General features: G+C 43.4%; 1 protein-coding gene across 1 annotated transcript in view; it reads right to left on the reverse strand.

Moving 5' to 3' along the window:
* Positions 1 to 20252, reverse strand: part of LOC136053683 (lethal(3)malignant brain tumor-like protein 4) — a 37992-nt gene extending 17740 nt beyond the window's left edge. Inside the window, exons 1-10 of the mRNA XM_065744559.1 lie at positions 20210 to 20252; positions 8987 to 9095; positions 8723 to 8894; positions 7260 to 7317; positions 6044 to 6129; positions 4707 to 4811; positions 3953 to 4088; positions 3375 to 3466; positions 2279 to 2430; positions 687 to 763 (exon numbers count right to left, since the gene is read on the reverse strand). Of these exons, the coding sequence (XP_065600631.1) occupies positions 687 to 763; positions 2279 to 2430; positions 3375 to 3466; positions 3953 to 4088; positions 4707 to 4811; positions 6044 to 6129; positions 7260 to 7317; positions 8723 to 8894; positions 8987 to 9048 (940 nt within the window). The 5' untranslated portion in view covers positions 9049 to 9095; positions 20210 to 20252. The remainder of the gene's footprint in view (positions 1 to 686; positions 764 to 2278; positions 2431 to 3374; positions 3467 to 3952; positions 4089 to 4706; positions 4812 to 6043; positions 6130 to 7259; positions 7318 to 8722; positions 8895 to 8986; positions 9096 to 20209) is intronic.

A 20252-nucleotide genomic window follows, 5' to 3' on the forward strand; every position in this document is an offset into this window, starting at 1 on the left:
CACATTCCAGAAGCAGGAACAGATGTGGTGCTGCTGAAGAGTCTATAACCCCTTTAGCATCTGCAGTAAAAGGCACAAAGGCTAATTCTTCCACAGCAAAGCCAGCTTGAAGTGGTACATACTCCACTAGACTTGATATGCTGTAAGTAATTACAGAATTTCTTGCTCCAAAGCTGTCAATCTAGCTAACAGCAGACATGATTTTTTAATTACTATTATTTTTTTTTAAGACAAATGAGAACTTGCATAGCCCTGAAAACAACACTGATTTTCCTGCAGGTTCAGTCCTTTTTCATTTGCCCACATTCTCTTCATGTACTGAATTTAAACAAAGCAGAAAGAGATGTGGCTTCAGTTGCTCCTTCATTTTCAGAAGTTCCATCTCATCATCTATAAAATCATGATACTGATTCCTCTTTTTTTTTCCTAGCTCACTGTAGAGGAAATTCTGAAAATAGCTCTAATTTCTTTCCCTCTGAAATCAAATTCAATTGCAAATTACCAAACCTTGTTCCTTTGCTTGAAAGAGCTGTAAAACAAACGACAGTGGCAAAAAAGTATGAACAATAACATTGTTCAATCAGTAAAGAAAAGAGTCAATCTGTAACTGCAAACATATAATTATGTGGAAGGTAAAGCCTGCAGGTTTTTTGGCTGAGGGAGGAAATGTCTCACTTTCAACATACCAGGTGGTGTTGTCAGTGGGGTTCCAGTTTCTTGGCAGTAGCCAACAGGACGAATATATGGGCTGCTAGATTCACACCTGAATCAAGGAAGAAAAGTTGGCACAAGTTAATTCTGAAGCAAAAGCAAAAGCAGAATTTCAAACGCTCGTCGATACGCCTTTGCAAGGGTAGCAGATGCTTTCAGTGGGTGTGATCATGGTGTAGAAGACAAGCACTGCCTTGTTAGAATTTACACACCTAAGTTATCAAGCTATTCAAGCTGCTCCAGATGTCCACTGCTTTAAAATACAGCAAACACAATAAAAAAGCCCCAACCCCCACATGGACCATACAAACCACAGTTCAGCCTGGACATAAATCATCCAAGCTGAAATACAAAGGAAGTAAGCAGGAGAAAAATCAAACACTAGTCCCCAACTGAAACACAATTACTGTGCAAGAAGGTGCAGTGACTTCTAATGTCCTGACAAGAACTGCACTGAGCCATTATTTCCAACTGAGACCTACTGGTGGTTTGCCTGCTTCCTAATTTTATTGCAAATATACTCTGAGACCCTGAAGGAGGGGATGGGTCAATTTGAGACAGCCCCTTTAGTCACATAGTGTGTTTTCAGCTAAATGCTGCTTTGAAGCTTTGTTTGCTAGTGTTTCCTATTAAAATCATCAAATTCCAAACAAAACATGGCATGGAAACCAAGTTTCACAGACTGAAATGGTAAATGAACTAAGATCTAATGCTCTGCAAATGGAAACAGCAGTGTTATAATGTTCTGGATGATATCTTTTTGGCAAAGAAAGAAAAAACAACAATTTGGCACCTACTCTGAAGAAGAACAAAAGAAAAACAAATAAAAGGAGATGGGGAAGGAAATACAGAACACCGAGTCAGTGCTATGTAGATAAGCACGTCTTGTGTTGCTTTCACAGGCAAACTGAAATAAAGTTTCTCCATTCATGCAGGCTGGAAATCATAGGCCAAAGAGGGAATGTTTCCTAGATTAATATTTTACCTGGCCTCAGCATTCAGGCCAAGGATCAAGATTCTCACATGAGGAACAACTGTAGAAGAGGTCAGGACTTAAAAGCTTAAATGCTGGCAATCACTTTTATTTTCAAAGTGCCTTATCTAAAACTCTGCTGAAGCAACTGGAAAGGTTTCTACTGATTTCAGTACACCTTCCAAATGTAAGTTTGCAGAGAGAGTTTGTAAGTCTGCCAACATCCATTACTGGTTCTAGAGGATGTCACCAATCAGAAGTGTTCGTTACCAGTGGAGCAGTTTACTCTTTATTTCTCCAGGGGATAACATGAACCTGACTCCCAGTCAACAGCTGCATTACCTTAACACTGCACTGGCAGGTCAAGCTATTCCCACTAACTCTGCACTGAACCAACTAAAGAGCCATCAAACAGCAGGAGAAACTACTATGACATTTTGTAAAAGCCCCAAATGTCATTCAGATATTTGAAAACTGATTCAAGATCATGACTTTAGTGACTTGATTTAAAATATGAGATATCACCCTTAGTGAAAGACTGAAATAAAGTGCAGTAATACTTGCAGACAAATAACAGAAATACAATCTCTGTACCAGTAGTCATAAGTCTCATCCCAGTTATCAAAATGAATTAGCAGGCGGTTATCCACAATGTCACTAATGGTTGCAACACACATCAGTGATGGATGCTTCTTGTCCACTGCCTCTAGTTTCATTCCCAGACGAAAACCAGATGGTGTGACAGGCTAAGGAACAGGACAGCAGGAAAGAGAAATCAGTCATATTCTAGCTTAGGCCATCTGAACTGCTGTTTGTAAACTTGTTAGTTGCAGGTTATAACCCCAAACCCCACAGACCAAAACCCAGGCCACTAGCAAGAGGTCTACAGATAAGACTTCCACGTGCTTTGGCAGTAATTGTTATACTTGTAAAAACGAGTTGTGCAGCCTGAATAACACAATCTGCAGGTACACAACACAAATTCAAAGGCTAAGATGCACAATTTTGTGCTGCTAGGTACTGGCTCAGACTTAGCCCTTAGAGCACTGCATGTCTTCTCTTATTGGTCAAAAAGTTGGAGAGTCTTCACAAGCAGAGCTGTATGGTCAGGCCCAGATGCCACTGCAGTCAGTGCTCCGTCCACCAGGAGTGCTGAATGCACAGGATTGTGGCCGTTGTGTCATTTAAGTAAATGGGAAACCATGTCATACAGAAACTGAGGCTAACAACCAAAAAGAAAACAGCAGTGGATGAAGGATGAAAAATACTCGAGATCCAAAGCCTCATAATGAATCCCAGGGTGCACATGAGCGTGCTGCTGGAAACCAGAAATTATTTTGGAAATGATTAAATTAGACAAAAGTGACACAAATATCTTGACTGTAGGGACACTGCAAAACAGACTGTTGTAATATATTTAACAAATGATAGAGTAAATCTTTTTCACCAGTACTAAGGAAGAAGGGAAATACAAATTCTCTGTCTGGAAAGCCAGTGACTCAGGGAAGGAAGAAAAATTGTACTAGTTTCCCATCTTACAAATAAATCACAGCAGGAAACAGCTTGCATCTGACTGCTCCGCTGTCGTACCTCTGACATGAGCATATTAAAAACATGTAAATATTCTGGTCAAAATTTATTTTCAAACAGATCTGATGCTAAGCATCTTGTATTCAATATAAGCACTTACAGTGCTGAGGGTCTTAAAAAGGCTTTTTGGAGCTGCCTGGGCTTTGCAATTCTTCAAGTAGGAAGTCCAATTAAATTCTCCCTCCTTGAAACCTAGAAAGAAAGATAAAAAGATGGTTTTACACAGCCCCGTTACATTCAGATTGTTTTTTCAGAAATGGAAATTACCTATGAAGAATATGAACTCTGCACGATGACTACTTTTTTACAATCTTCAGGGGTTATGCATTTCAGCTAAAACATCCCTCTCTCTTTCAGTACAATGTCCAATCATTAATCTCAACCTTCAAATGATTCTAGGAAATTGAATGTAGGAAGAATATTCTGAACTCTAAAGAAACTTCTTGCTTTTCATGCTCATCTGAGAGTTTCTAATCTGAGTAACACCATCAATCTTTGGGAACACCAAAACGAAGTTGTTTTGTCCTTTTGTGATTCACTGTCTTAATTGCACTATTTCTGTTTATCTAGTTTGAGCTCCACAATGAAATCATACTAAAATTGAAACATACATAGCCAGGACAGCTAGCTCTCAGTAGAATTTATGCTTCCTTGTACACTGCTGCATTATGTTCATACCTTTTGGAGGGAGTAGTTTGTGACTTGTTTTTTCACACCAGCCAACAGGATGGATGTCTGAGGAATCAGCATTAACCCAGAAGTCATAGCACTCTGGATAGCCATCAAAATGTAATCGCATTCTATATCCCTGTACCTGTGAGCAGGGAGGTTCTGATTATCACACACGGTCACACAGAACTTGAATACTCATAAAATGTTCCTCCCGTATTTGGATTTTTATATAAGAGATCTAGTTTTATTTTTCCTCATCTACATCTCCCACTTTCCATGCTCCTCCTTCCTTGCTTCAAACTGCTGACAATAAAACTGGTCAGTGCAACTGCAGTGCCCTCATATTCCACATGCTGTATATTCCTGTGCTGCAACATCTAGAATTCAAATGCAGCAGGAAAACATTTGAATCCACACCAGTTCAATGCAAACTTCATGGAATTGAAGAAGCATAAAAGCATTTCAGCTTGTTTATGTTTACTAAGTCCTAGGGCCTAAATGCACTGGGTTTTTTTCCACACCGATTCATTTCATGGAATGAAGAGGTGTGTTATCATTGTGAGTTACAGCTGCATAATGGGATAGTAGGATTTTATATATAGATTCTTAATCACTTAACACTCTCCCTTCAGCGTCTCTGAAATCCTTCTAATCGTTAATGAACTAAAATACCATTCCTAACTTTCTGCTTTTTATTTAAAAATAAAATACCATAAACGTAAACAGGATTTTTGGAATCAAAGATAGGAATAGCAAATACCTCTGCCACTGTAAGGACACAAAATCGAGAGGGGTGCTCAGGATCCAGCCCTTCTAATTTCATTCCAACTTTAAATCCATTTCGGCCTTGTGGGAATGACTGACACTGTGAGAGGGAGGAAAAAAAAAGGAAACTTCTTTTTAATTCCTAAAGAGAAAAAGCTATTGCACAGCAGTCATCAGATATATCTCAGGTTGTGAATTATCAGCTCCGAGTGGCAAATTCTATCCCTAAATGATTGCTGCTTTAACAGAGGAGCACAGGTACAGAGATCAATAACGGCATGTTCACCGTGTTTCAGGTTCACTTGTTATTCTAATTAATCTCTGAAAAACACTGAACCATGAGTCTGCTGCAATTAACTGTGAACAAATCTTCCAGCAGATGCAGAAATGAGCTCTATTCAAACACAAAAGATCCCCCTTCATAGCCCAGTGTAGGAGGGCTGGCAGAAACAAATAGATAGGAAAGCTAAAATCATTCTGCCTGTGTCAGCACGAGGTCAGCAGGACAAATTTTCCCAAAAGGTAAAACTTCTCATCTTCAAACAGTAGAAGGGATAAAGCATGTTTAACCTGGAGCCAGTTTACACAGCCATTCCAGAAAACATTTGTGGTTTTCATATACTTGCAAGCTTAATCCAAATTAAACATTCGGTGTGTAGTACCGGCCTCGGAATTTTAACCAGAATTGCAAATAGCTTCCTGCATCCAACAGGGCACCAAACTCCTCACCTCACTCTGCAGGCTGACAGCCCTTCCCTTCAAAGGATTCACTCAGAGTTGAGCATCTAATTTGGGCTGATGCCCTAGAGTGCAGAAACAGCTTCACCACACCTAAATTAATACCTAAATTGACTCAATTTCAGTGGGTCTTCCACCCTCCCTTGTAACAATCCCACTGAGGTAATCTCTAACATTCACAACTTGACTTATTATTCTCTACACAGGAAGGCTGGGAAGGCTGCTGTACAACCACAGATGAAACACTGGACATATGGAAGATATTAAACTGTTCCTCTCCAGGATTACTTAAGAGATTGCCTAACAGCTGATTTATTCAGAGCTACCCAAAGCAGACTGAAACAGCCATTGTTTATTTGTGAGTGGGACTCGATCCCTATTTTTTAAAGTGCTGCTTTTGGATGAGGCTCTCTGGGTGGATGTTTGTTTCCACAGTGCCTCAGGGCTGGAAACAACTGGGTTTTACTGCCTGCTTGCACCAAAACAGCTAATAAACGTAACTGCTGGTTTGAGGGTAGTCTCCAATTCTGCTACTACGGTGACTCTGTGAGATTGCCTGAATAAAACACAGCAAGATCTCAAAAAGCTACCAACCTCTCTGAACAGTTTGAGGGGAGCAGCTGGCATCCGTTCCTCTTCTAAGTAAGAAATCCAGTTCCACACCTTCTTGGCAGGAAGAACTGAATAAGCAAAAACAGAAACAAATGTTTTTCTCAGATGCTTCCCGTTCTGCCCTCTCTTCTCTTTCTCCTCCCATTTCTGCAAGTAATTTTTCAGAGCACCCTGGAGCATCTCTGGACTGCTCCCTGCTCTGGTGCACAATTACTCTTACAGGAGGCAGCTCTGAGTTCAGCTCAGCCACATGCACATCAGTGCTGTGCCCTGAGGAGGCAGTGTGACCCAACTTTTTGAGGAAACAAATCCCAGCAGCAGGACAACCCTGCTCATTTTTCATGAACCAAAATTGATGGCATCACAGCTCAAATAAGTTGTGGCCTCCGGATCGCTGGCAAGCTGCCCGTGGAGAGCTGCCACAGTAATACTCTCATAAAATACAAGAGTGTAAAATTGTGGAAAATAAATTCCTTCTCCTGATATTTTACAGAGAAATAAGGGATTATGTAGGAACTAAAGGACAGCACAAATGGGAATGTGTAACTGCATCTAGTATAAACCTACACCAAACCAAATAAAAATGCAAGTGAATCTGTGTTCACAGGATTTTTCTAATATATAGGTACATGAATATATGTATTGATAACCTGCTAGTACCACAGCACATCTACAAGAGAGGCAGCTGTCAGTACACAGATGATGAAGACAACCTGGTGTGTGCTTGGACTCGTTCTAGCAGGACCATGGTCACACACACAACATTCAGCTTTGAGTGCATACTAAAAATCTACCCCCACTAGCTAGCTCCTTTAAGGTATGTAACAATTTAACCCAAGGTCTATCATCCATCCCACCTTGTTTACAACTCGTGTGCTGTTGGGCATTTGCTGTCTGTGGTTATGAAGCTCTCTAAAGTCAATGGAGAAAAGATTCTTGTTGGCTTCAGCGAGCTTTGCATCCATCTGTCTCCTTCCAGATCCCAGATCCACACAGGTAAACCTCCTATATTCTTGCTAATAAGTTTCAGATGGCTGACTGTGGTAAGGGGGTGACGTACCTCAAAGCCACTCTGAATGTGAAATGAGCTCTACTGTCCTGTTCTCTTCTGTTTACTACTATTCATTTTATAACAGCTAGTAAAAAAATAGTAATAATCTATAAACATTAAAGAAAAGAGACTATGAGCTTAGCTCACCTTGTTTTATTGGTTTAGTGTTTCTGCGGCTTTTCATATTATTTGATTTATTCTTCTCCTAGACACAGATATGTTAAAAAAAAGTTTAGCAATATTGTTGTTTCCTCCCTCTTTGATCATCTCACAATGCATGTACAATAAGGATGTAACATGGATCTAACAGGAGCATTAACTAGCATTATTTCCCTTTGAATAATCCTGCAAGAACATTAGTAGGGTATGTTACAGATTTAACTTTGATCCTGTGGTATCCCAAAATGATTTACAGATTATTTCATACGGTACTGAAGTTCATTTAAATACAGCCACTGAAGAGCAGCAGAGGCCCACAGTCTCCACTAGGAAATAAAGGATCTGCTTTCTGCCATGTAGGATTTACTGCTCACATAAGGAACCTTTCTGCAATGCTCCATTTCCCTTCTGCTTTCTGAGGTTCTTATGTCCATCTGTGCCAGGGAATGGATAGGGGTAAAAACAACAAAGCACTTATGAAGCCCTGAAATTCAGAAGCAGAAGCTTCAAGTGATTACCGTTACAGATGAACACCCCCAAATAGGTTTCCTTGTGACACACTTGGAGCCAAACTGCCATTCATAGCTTTATGAAGTTTTCAAACCTGTGTGAATTCACCCAAGGTTTGTCAATCCTCAGAGAGAACCCCAAAGGGCAAAATGTGAAATGCAAAGCTGCCTCCCAAAATGCACCCCAGACCAAACAGCAGGGCCATTTCAAATGATGAAGAGGAGAAAAGGAAGAGACAGAAGTCAAGTACTTCTGCAAACATATGTACTTAAAAACCTCTCAGGCACATCACAGAGAAAGCTGAGCAATAAGGTAAGTTAAACTGTTCATGAGATCAGAAATTGCAGTTTGCATTACCAACAAGCACCTGCTCCAGTGGCTCTGCATTAGAAAAACAAGTGCAAGACACAAGTACAGATACGATGTTCAAGCCTGAGATCACATGCATGGCAGCAGAGTGCAGACTTGCACAAAGAAAGGCCCCTAAAAGGAGTATGCTGTTTAATGAAAGTTAAGATCAAATCAGAACTGAAGTACTGTTCATATGCCAATAACATCATTTTCTAGTGGTATAGTGAATGCACACACAAACGAACGATAGAAAGAAATCAAATTCTGCTGTTGGACACTAGTCCTCAGCATCATATAGCATTCCTCGACTGTAATTAGGCATAATGTTTCTGGGGGGGCACATATTTTAATTACTGTGAAATATGCTCAGTGCACAGGGCCGTATGGACAGCTACATTCTGTTACTGCCCTGGACTTCACATGAGCTGTTCACCAATAGTGACTCCTCACACTTCAGAGTTCACCCAGCCCGTCCTTGTGGGTATAAAACAACTTCCCGTGGCTCAGCTGTCACCATGCAGTGAGACCTAAGCCACACAATTGTCCATCTCTTCACACTACTTAAAGAAAAGACATGCAGCCTTATTTACCTCATCCTCATACGCATTTTCCTCATCATCCTCAGACTCCAAAAGCAATCTTCTCTTCCTTCTGAGCCGTTTCACACGTCTGTCAGCCTCATTTACCTGACAGCCAATGCTGGCATTAAGATTTCTACCATTCCCCCTGTTTCTGCAACCATCTGGAATTTCTTTGGTATCACTAAACATTCAAAATTGAAAACAAAATCACATTAAAAACTCGGCAGTATCCCAATGCTTCAGTACCTCTTTGGCAGAACAAGGTCCCCTTACCTGTCCCTGTGCTGCTGAGAGCCTGGTTGAGTACAGAACTTCCCATTCTCAAAGCAATCCATTTGCTTGCAAGCAGGGAAATCAGAACAGGGCACGATGTCTTTGGGCACTGTGGGATAAAAGAAAAAGAAAAGTATTAAAGTAAAATGTTAAAACAGTGCCTTCAAAATGCGTCCATGTAAGGAGTTCTGTCAGAGTCCTTTGCAAACTTTCAGTAAGTGAACTTCAGTATGCACTGAGAGGGGAGTAATTATTATCTGGTATACAGATAGTGTACCATCTCATTAAAGAAGAGTTACTTTTAGCTGTAACAGTTTAATTTTGGAGAAGCTTTGCCCAAAACCCAAGGAGTAACTCCAACCAATCACTTCACTTTCTGCTAAGATTTGGCTTCTCCATAATTAATTTATGTGGAATATTTCAACAAAACCCCACCACCAGGCATCTGCACCACCTCGATGCATGCTTTGCTCAAGCAATCCAACGTGCAAACCATACATGGGTGCTCCCATATACATCTCATTACTACTCTGCACTTCACTTGTGGCACCATTTCATCAAACCACTTCTGAATGCATCACTTAATACATCAAAAAATAAAAAGAAAACCCAAACACAACCCAGCACGCAATCCAGTCCAATTTGGTCACAGGAAGCAAGGGATGGACATATGGGAGGCTGCCCAGCTTAAATGAGTGGTCTGAATGAAAAGGCTGAGAGCCTGGCACAAACTATTCTGTTTTGTGCTGCTGGGTTCTGGAAGAACAAAGAAGAGGTCTGCAAAGAAGCATCTCAGATAGCTGTTATTCATTACATTGATGCACGTGTCTAGTTAAAACTCCAATTCTTCTAATTTAGATTGAGGCAGCCTTGGAAATGTCGAAACCATTGCAGATAACACTCTATCCATAAGCAAGAGTCAGGTGAGACTCAAGAACTGAGAAGTTCCTGCAAAGCTAACTGACACAGCAGGGCCTGGTGGCATTCAGGGACACAAACCCCAGTCAGCACAGCACTATGCCACCCACTCATGCTCCACACACGGGTGGAGGGATCACACTGGAAGCTCCCGCTGTCCCCAGGAGCAGACAGTGGAGGCACATCTGTGCTAGTGGATCAAACAGTGGAGTTTAACACAAATGCAGACCTAATTAACTGCAGTCATGACAAAGACATCACCCACATTAAGGACAAACATCGAGGCCAGTGACCATCTGCTGCCCTGGAAAGAAGGGGCTCCACCTTCTCAGCATCACCCAAGGATTTAGGCTTAAACTCCGTGGCAGTGGGATGTTTGACCACACTGATAATTCCAGCCCAGACCATTTCTATAACCACACTTACCTTCCACGCAGGAGAGCACAATGCAGGAGCCAGGTACTGTTATGTCTGTGCAGCAATTACATTCACTTTAAATACTTCTAATATATTCCAAACAGACAGTGACTCACTTCACATGCTGTGTCAGGGAGCACTGCGCTGCTGCAACACATTTCAGTTCAGCTTCTAGAAGCTTTTTCAGAAACTATATATTCTATCTCACAGCCTAAAGCTCACCTTCCAAATCAGTGCTAGAGGCAGCGGGAGCGTTGATAGCAGCAGGAGCAAAGCTGGCTGGACTGGCATTTATTGCTGAGGCTGAAGGAGTTTTTAAGGCTTCTGCTTTTTTTGCTTCTACTCCAGTAATGATTTCTAGCATTCCAAACTCATTTAAAATGTACTGCAGGTAACAGAAGAAAGCAGCAAATGAGCAGTAGAAAATGGGTTCAGAAAGGGAACAGGAATAGGATTCTGTGAGAAGCAACGAGGTCTGAGGCAAAAAGAAATGGCTGTACATACACACAACAGCACTAAAAATAACTAACAATCAACATGAGAAACACCAAATAACTTCCTCAGGATGCCAGCAACAGGCTCCCAAAGATCCCAGCAGGGCCGAAGGAAAGTCACATTAGTTCTACCTGCTTTGGATGTGTTCCCCCCTTTTAAAAGCCAGACTCAGGACAAAAGCACCAGGATAAACACCTGCAGAAAACAAACTGAACGCAAACCTCTGTTCACAGTCAGCAGAGCACAATCACACCGAGAGCAAATTCCCACAGGCAGCTGGTAAAAGAAAAGCCCTCGGAGCAACACAATGCAGTGAGCTGCAGGGGCCCTTCCCAGCCACAGTGGGCACTCCTGGGTGACATGAGCTTCCCACAGGAGCAGAGGGACATGGAGATATGCAGAGGCTTTGCTGCTGGACAACAGCAGGCACAAAGAGACAACGAGCAGCTCTTCTCCCTGCATGCACCCCAGAGAACTGGGATGTGCCCAGTCTAGAACAGGCAAACAGAGATGCAAAGCAAGAAAGCCCTACCAGGCACACTGTAAAGTGCTGAAATCACAGGGTAGCTGTGGAAAAGGAATGGTACGTGGAGGACTTCAGAGATTCCATACCAGTTAAGCTTAAAAAAAAATCCTGGCCTATGAAGGAATACTTAATTGGTCTGGATAAATTTACTGTGTGTGCCAAATAGTGTAAACGTGCATCTTTTATTAGTCCCCCATCTGCAAAGGCAACCAAGCATCAGAAGAAAACATTAAAAAAACTAGAATACCTCCTTTCTGATGAGCAAACAGCTCTAAGGATTAGTCAGTCCTTGACCTTCACTGCCTGCAACACAGAGCTACTGGACTCCAGAATGAAAGAGGCAAGTCAAAGGTGAGCTGCATTTGCAAGCTCTGCTCCAAAGCTTTTTCTCTCAGCCCCTTATTAGTTTGAAATCTTTTCTCAGCCATTCGTTCTTCACTCAAAAGTGACAAAGTTGGTCTGAAAGCATTCTGTCACCTCTGAAGCACAGCTCCTCGTTGCGTTGAGGGGCACCACTCTGCCTCTACCACCGCACGCTTCTTGGTCCCCTGCATCCCGCCTCCAGCACCCTATCAAAGCCTCAACCCAGATGTCCTTCCTCCCCCTGCCTCCTTTCTATTTGAAGTCTCTATTTCTTAGGGCTTCAAAGATGCTGGACTCGCTCCTACGAAGTGCACTTCTTCCTCTGCATTCTCTGAGAGACCGAGCATCGTTTTTATTTCAGCAAGAAATAACTCGTACCAGAGAAATGATCATTCTAAGATAAGAACTCAACGCTTGCTGCAGACTGGTTGGTTTAAGAGAAGAAACCTATCACCTGTCCCCACTGGCAGCACAGCACTGCATCTCAGCAGTTTGCTGCCATCACTGATGAGGACAGCTCAGCACCAGGAGCAGAAGGTGGGCGGAAGGAGCATCTCCAGAGCTCTCTATGTCATTAAGCAGCAGAGCTCCCAACTGGAGGTGGGGAAGGTTGCCAACATCATTTTGTATTAGATCAGTCTCTGGGTAGATACTCCTGCATACAAACCAACAGCTCTGACTCAGCCCAAGCCAGGGAGAACAGGGGGTTGCTATCTCTTCCTTCTCCAGAAGCAAAAGACTGCTACCAAAAAAAAATAAAAATACTGCCATTCTTAAGAGTCCCTGATCTGCTGCTGAAGATGGGCTGTCCCATGGAGCAGACCTCCACTTTGATCCCCAGACTCTTCAAGGCAATACTGTTCAGCCTTCAGGTCTGGAAATGCACAACTGAGCTTCTATCAGGACTGCATCCTCCTGTGCACGTACCATACTAACCTCAGTTAGAAATTGACATGAACCCTCCAGAAATAATCTGTTCTTCCTGAGAACTTTTAGAAAGGGAATTCAGGGAAAAATACTTCATTCTGCATGCCAGAACTGGAATACAGAAGGAAAATAAAGTGTTTCACATTTTTGCAGGGAAAAAAAAAAGTGTTTGGCATCTTAAGAATGAAGTAGCTTCCTGTGCAGGCAGTTATCACACTCTAGCTGAACATTTCTACTGCATTCACTGGCCATGGTGCTCAGTGCTCTCACCCTCATCTAACAAAGTAATACTGGATTACTCGTTTTCTTTAATCCAAGTAAGCAGCACGGTGCTTTGCTGGTCCTCTACTGGCAGCCCATAGATGGACTTCTCTGCATGACTGGAAATGGGAAGGAAGGGAGATGTCAGCCTTATCAGGAGGTGGTGGGCCTGATTCTGAATGCCTGATGACCAACATGATTTTTTCAGAGCTCTCAGGTCACTTCAATTCCAATTTATCACTAGAAATTGACTTTCCCCCCCCACCTCTTCCCCACTCCCCAGATTCAGATCTTGATGCCTTAAGGACACTTTTATGCATTCACTTTCAGGCACCAGAAGTGCAATCAAACTGAAATAACAGCTAAAGGTAATTTGGGAAACAGCCATGCCACCCTCTTCCCCCCTCTGCGACAGTACATCATGTTTGTGACCATCAGATCTTGGTTGTGATTTATACGAGAGCTGCACTAGAGTCACCATCGTGAGTATATCAGATGGAGGCAGCTGTAAAAAGCTGTCAAAAATAACCACTGGTGTGAAAAGAAACTCAAGGCCCAGCCCCATAAATATTCACTCATAAAAAAAAAAAGTCTTTCTCATTTTGGGCTGAATTAATGGGATTTCTTCAAACGAGCTGTATGGACACGACTGAGAATAAGGAAGATCATGCCCAGAATTCCCACAAGCAGAAACAATTATTTAAAATACTTCCTACCTTTAGAAATTAATTGAGCAACAAATTAGAAAAGGAAAGGGAATATGCTCAGGCTTTCAGAAGCATCACTAAAATGCTACCGCTCACCTGTAGTGCTGACTCAGCTGTCTGAAACAGTTCGCTCTGCACAACTTTTATTTGTGAGCTAGAGAATATAAGGTAAATATTGTTGCAGAGCCTAAGGCATGGTGGCCACTCATTTACTGTATCTTTGAATTCTTATAGGTTCATAGGTTCATAAGGTTGGAAAGGACCTACAAGATCATCTAGTCCAACCATCCTCCTATCACTATCCCTACCCAACTACTACTAAATCTTACTTGTATGTTGCTACAGGGTAAGGTACCAACGCCATCTTTCCAGTTTAAGGCACTCAGTAAATCGCAGTCCACTGCTGGGATCGTGACGGTGCCCTTTAGGACATTCTGTTCCATCTTCCTGCTGAGTCTTTGGGCTCTTTATTTCATTTTAAGAAAGAAAACTAGGATTTGGAACAACAAAAAATAATAAGCAAGGAATAAATCCTGCATTCTCCGGATTTAAAATGGCAGAATCATAAATACACAGGAGCAGGCATAACCTCATACACCACATCCACTGCGACACGTCTGTATGCCTGCGAAGCAGCAGCACCTGTTGCCAGGTTTCCTTGTGCTGCAACAAAACTTCGGATCTATGCTGCAAGTTCTATAACTGCCCAGCAAACAGTCCCAGCAAACCAACTCATGGGCTCTACCAGAACTAAAAGGCACAGTGCTGCATGAGCCCTCAGACCCCCATTACTCAACCATTACTGCAGCAGGCACCCAGCGAGCACTGACCACGCATTAACACCACGTCACTGCCCCTTCAACATACCCCGGGTACTTTCAATCTGCAAACGTCTCACCTAAAAACAACAGGAAACGTTCACAGCTTTCCCCTGAGCTGGCAGTGCTACCAACTTCTGCAGTGAGCAAAGCCACTGATGTCAATACAAAGCTGAGGGCACGAGCTCCTGTGGAAATGGGTCAAAACGAAGCATGGATGGGGCTCTCTGCTCTGCCTTTTGGATTCCAACATGTGAGCTGGACAGGTCTGTCCTCAGCTCTTAGATGAGTAATAAGGTCAGGCATCATCCAGGAATGATTTGCTCCATCTGCCTTTGGCAAATTCCTTCTCTCCTTAAGCACTGGAGTGCAGTGACAAGGCTGGGGCACTGGTGAACTGCTGTGTGCTTGCACTGGGGCAGGTGAACTTCACTCTTGACATGATGTCTTCCACATGCTAAACCATCTATCTACAGGCTGAGTGTGAATTTACTGCAGCCAAAGGCAAAACCTCAGACCTGACATGGGTAACTGATGATGTCTGAGCATTCCTGCAGCTCTAATTCAAACACAACAGCTCAGCATGACGATCTTATTTAGGTTGGAATCAGTACACATTCACACAGATTGCACATCTAGGAATCTCTGGACAGCACAGATTATTCCCTGTGGTAGCACTGTGTAGCACCCACAGGTGCTGTCCTTGGCAATGCAAACAGAGCCCAAAGCTCAGGCTGGGTGCTACCCAACCACTGCAGCCAGAGGCTCCCCAGGCACTGATATCTGATGTGGCCTTGTCCATCTAGAAACACTTATGACTCAGGCTTTGATGCCCATTTCAGCAAGGACAAAACCATCACTTCGTGCTGTGGTTCGTGCTCAGGCTCTAAAAATAAAGGAGCTGCAACACTAAGGCTGTCTGCAGGGCTCCCTCTGGGAAAGGGGGTTTGGAAAGCACTTGGACAGAGCGTGGGCAAACGTAATTAAAGCGCAGAAGTAATTAAACTCCTGTCAAGAAGTATAACACACGAAACAATCTTGTGCTATCTGGAGAAGACCCAGTAAGATAATGGGACTTTTCCATCTCCTGTGCTTTGTAAATCTATTAAAAGCCCTAAACAAAATGCAATGAAGAAATGACTGTTCTTATAGGACTCCCTACCAGTACAATCTACAATAAAACCAAGATAGCCCAATAAAAGGAAGCAAACTGTGCAATTAGAAAGACAGCAGAAACTAACTTGAAACATTCTGAAGAGCCACAGACGAGCACGAATGCTTCCGATTTGTCCCTATTTGTGATTGCTTTTCATTTTAAACATGATAAGACTCTGAAATTATATTAGAAGATATGGCAAAGCTAAGATGAGTCATTCAGTTCCAAGCTGGAGGTTCAGATGTATGAGATGAGAAATGACCGGCACAGAAAACGGATCGTAATTAATACACTGCCACCCAGACCTCTGTGCTGCATCTTCAGATCTGAAATCTGCAGGAAGAGGAAGCTTGAAATACTCCACTTTTGATCTCGTTTCTGCCCCTGAACCTCAGCACAGCCTTGGGAAACTGCTTCATCATTACTGGAGAAAACCAGCTTTAGCTTATAACATCCATCTTGCCTTCATTGGGAGGGAAAAGAAAGAAAAGAATACATGAAAAAAAGGCACAAACTCATACAAACAAATAAAAGCATGGAGGCTGAATGAGTGGATTGGGGTCCATTATATTTCCCTATACACCATCAGATTGAATGGGAAGAGAAATATTTCAACAAAAATTCCATTTCACATGCTGCCCAGCTCGACTGCCGATGACACGAGGGTTTCAGTGCCTTTATACAGGGCAAAATGTGAGGAACACAACGATGTAATAAACCCAAAGGCTGTAAATCAAGTGAAAAACAATCTCAGGTTCACAGCTCTTCTGGCTAAGCCTCCGTGTAGCAGGAGGTGAAATTCCATTCAAGGAGCAGCTGGTATCAGGGAAAGTATTTAAAACTGTGCTGTTCTGGGAATAACCAACGTACAAATCACCCTTCCTCCCTGAAACAGAATGGGAAGCCCAGCAAAGCTGGGCATTTCATCCAGTGTAATATATATGCACTCAAGCAAGCCAGGATTCAGAGCCCCATGCATCCCTCATCTCCTGTACAACAGCACAGTTATGTAACAGGCAGTACATTCTGACTGTCACTCATTCTTATGATATTAGTGCAGAACTGAATCGTAATTTAAACGGGAAAAAAAAAAACCTTAATGAGTTCTCACAAGGCACAGCTAATCCCGTTTCTGGAACAGCTTTCAAAACTTCTTGTTTCAGATAAAAATTGGTTGCCTGTCCCGGGCTATGACGGTGACTGATGATCTTTTACTTACCCATCAAAAAATATTACTCACCTCAGGCAAGTAATACTTTGCAAGGCTGAACTAAAACAATTACCAGAAGCCCAGCTTCACCTCCAGGAACCTCATCAGCGCAGGCACAGATTGAAATGAACTTTCAGAGCTTGCCACAGAACTGCACCAACGCATTTCCAAAGAGTTTGCAGCCACCAGCAAGCATTAAATGGCGTGAGTAAGACACAGCTGCTTTCAGTACCTGCTGTGTCAATGAAGAATCAAACCCAGGCTCACAGCATAGGTCTCAAACAAGGAGACTTCGTCTCAGCTCTGCCACAGGACTGCTAAGATAAACCACTTTGGTTTTGGGGGTTTCGCAGCCTTCATTTGCACAATACACTTCTTGCAAGGTCACTGCAACACATATTAATGTATGGATTATATCTACCTGCTATTGTGCTGGAAGACTAATAAACAGGCAGCAGGGCTCCATGACTTTAATCCATTTATAAGATCAGACTCCAATATCATGAGCTCACTCTAAACCAGGCAGCTGATCCTGGTATTAAGTCCAAAGCAGCATTGTCATTCATAAGCTGTTCTCTCTTGGTTTCTTGACACAGTTGTGTCAAAACAAATCCCAACACATACACACATGTATTTATTTCAGCTGACAAAAGAAAGCTGCTGCATGGACTGTGTGCTCACGGTGTGATGCACTCTGCACAGACCTTGCCCTGCACAGAAACCCATCCTGCACTCTCTTTCCATCCACGTGCCACCTCTCAGGCAGCACAGGAGCCCTTCTGCTGTCTTTCTTCTTGCAGAAGGTGAACACAGCACTCTGCTGTGCTGGAGAACCTATTCCCATGGAAGGACAAGGACACAAGGAAGGCCCCAAACCTCCTCTGTACCCAGGGAGCGGAGCAGGATATAAAATGCTTTCACCCATGGGCTCTGTTGGGAGATGGTGCCATGCTGGTCCCAAACTCCACACTGAAGAGAACCCACTGGAATGTGTGAAACCCATAATGAACTTAAGTGCCATACAGAAAACACACCATGGAAAAACTGCCATGAAACAGTGGCACAGGATATTCCCCATAAAATGTCCCAGTTTTTCCCATTTCTAAACCTGTGCTCATCTCTACACAAACAGATGCAAGACACAAACACTTCCCATTGCTCTTGACCAGAGATGCTCTCACTCAGAACGTAATGACCTGCAACGAAGTTGTAAGATTTGTGACTCAAGAGAAAGTCAATTTTGTGGTAACATAAAAAGTATAGTGCTGGGGGAAGAAATAAAGTGGTTCTTCTAATGGAAAACTGAAAGTTCAGTCGACACTTAAATGCTTAAGTAAAACACAAAGAATTAATTTTGCAATAAAACATGCTCTTAAAGTGGATGTAGTTAAACAAAACAAGGGGAGCACGCCATTACATTTTGTTGTCTTCCAACATTTTGATATCCACAATGATTGCACAGACCTCCAAACAGAAATCTTAAAGGGATGTCAAAGTTCTGCACTACTTGTTTTATCTGCTTCTGTTCTGAAGCCCCCACTATGACGTTATGCCTTACTTAATATCCACCTTATCCTTTCTGGAGGAAAAATTAAGGTTGATTATCTATAACTGGTGTTAATGCAACTAATATCAACCTCCAGTTACCTGTATCTCCTCCAAAGCAGTTTTTGATGTGTCATACTGACACAGGCAGCAGGGAAAGAATCAGGAGAACAATTCAGCATCACATGCCTTCTCTGCACTGAACAAATGGAGAACTTTGATACTGCGCTGCCTCTGCAGGAGGAAAGGCTGAGACAGAACAGAATCTTCTCAGGAAATCACCTGAATCTGAACACAAATACGTTTAGAGAACGAAATAATGAAACAAGAACCTAGAATTACTGCGTCAGAAAAAAGAAAAGCCACAGCTTGCAATCAGACATAGGTCATTTTGCACCCTCCCTTTTCCATGAGCAGCTTCAACAAGGATTCTGTTGACACTGGAACACACCAGTGTGCCCATCACGTTCCCAGTAAGTCGCTGTACCAAGAGAAGCATGCCTGCAGACCACACTAAACAGCTTCTGCATGGTGTCCCCACAGCAGTGGTTTCTCCTGGGCTGGAGATGACCTCCCACGGGCAGGCTTTTGCACTTCTCACCTCCAAAAACAACACAGTTCCTATGAATCATAGAGTCATTCAGGTTGAAAAAGACCTCTAGGATCACCACAGGGCAGAAAAGGGTAAAACCTAAGCTCTGGGGCTCATGGAGCCTCTGTAGTCTTCCATGGGGCCTCCATGGAGCCATCACTTTGTCATCACTGTATGGAAAAGGACAAGGGGCTCACACTGAGGCTGTGCCCCCAAATCCACAATCCCACAATGCAATGTATATATAAAGAAATGTAGAATTAGAAGCTCTGCAGGATGGCAGAAGAGAAATAAGGGCAAGCCAGACCTTCTCCTATAGATGAGAGGACAGAAATCCAAGTCAACCACTACAAAATGAAATTTGCAGGTGTTTTTTAGAACAAATCCTAGATGTTACTTCGAATACCACCAGCCTGAAGACTGATGCTTACTGCTGCCTTAAAATTCATACAAATAAAGGCGCAGAAGGCATGCCTGAGGCAAAAAAACACCCTCAGGCCTTCATGGCAAGAAAAGGTGCAGTCAACTTGAGACACCGCAGCGCTTCCCTCTGTTCAATGCCTCTTCTGATGCAGTACGGTGTGTACCAGAGGCAGCTCGTGCAATCCTGCATCAGAATCAGCATCAGAGCCCTTTATCCCTTAATCCCAATGGCAGACAAATGCAAGGTGGTGGGTTGTTTTTGGTTGTTGGTGTGTTTTTTACGCTTCTAAGCAGAATTTGATTGCATTACAGTAAACATGTTCTTATTAAAACCTAATCCAATCCCCTGCGGCGTTGAGCATCAATAAAACCCTTCTAATCTCAATCATCTGAGCACCAAACTTCACTCAGGTCGCGCCGTGCCAATCTTCACGCCTGGTTTCCAAAGTCCTGAGTTTATTGAGTTTATTTATCTATTTATCCAGCAGCAGCCTTCCCTCATCCCAATAATCCTCAGCATCACCGCTTCCCTTCGGGAGAACCCCGTTCCACAAAGCTCGGCGGCGTTACCTCGTCGCGCACAACCTCCGCCTCCATCCGCGCTCGCTGAAATCCCAAATCAGAGCGGGCTCGGAGCTGCGCACGCGCGCTCCCAGAGCTCCATGTGGCGCCGAGCAGCGGGCGTCGAGCAGCCGAGGGCCGCGCGTTGCGCTCCGCCGGGACCGCGGCGCCCACGGCCGCGGGAGGCGCCATGTTCCCGCACCCCCCGCCGCCCCGCACCGCCCGCGGCCCTCAGCACCACCACCACCACCACGGCCCGGCCCCCGCCGCAAGATGGCGGCCCCGCGGCCCAGCCGCCACTCACCGCCGCGCGGCCCGGCCCGAGCCGCCCTCCCCGCGCTTTTCTT

The sequence above is a fragment of the Cyrtonyx montezumae genome, unplaced genomic scaffold (genome assembly GCF_038088225.1).
Source record: "Cyrtonyx montezumae isolate F1298 unplaced genomic scaffold, pur_monq_1.0 scaffold_31, whole genome shotgun sequence".
NCBI lineage: Eukaryota > Metazoa > Chordata > Aves > Galliformes > Odontophoridae > Cyrtonyx > Cyrtonyx montezumae.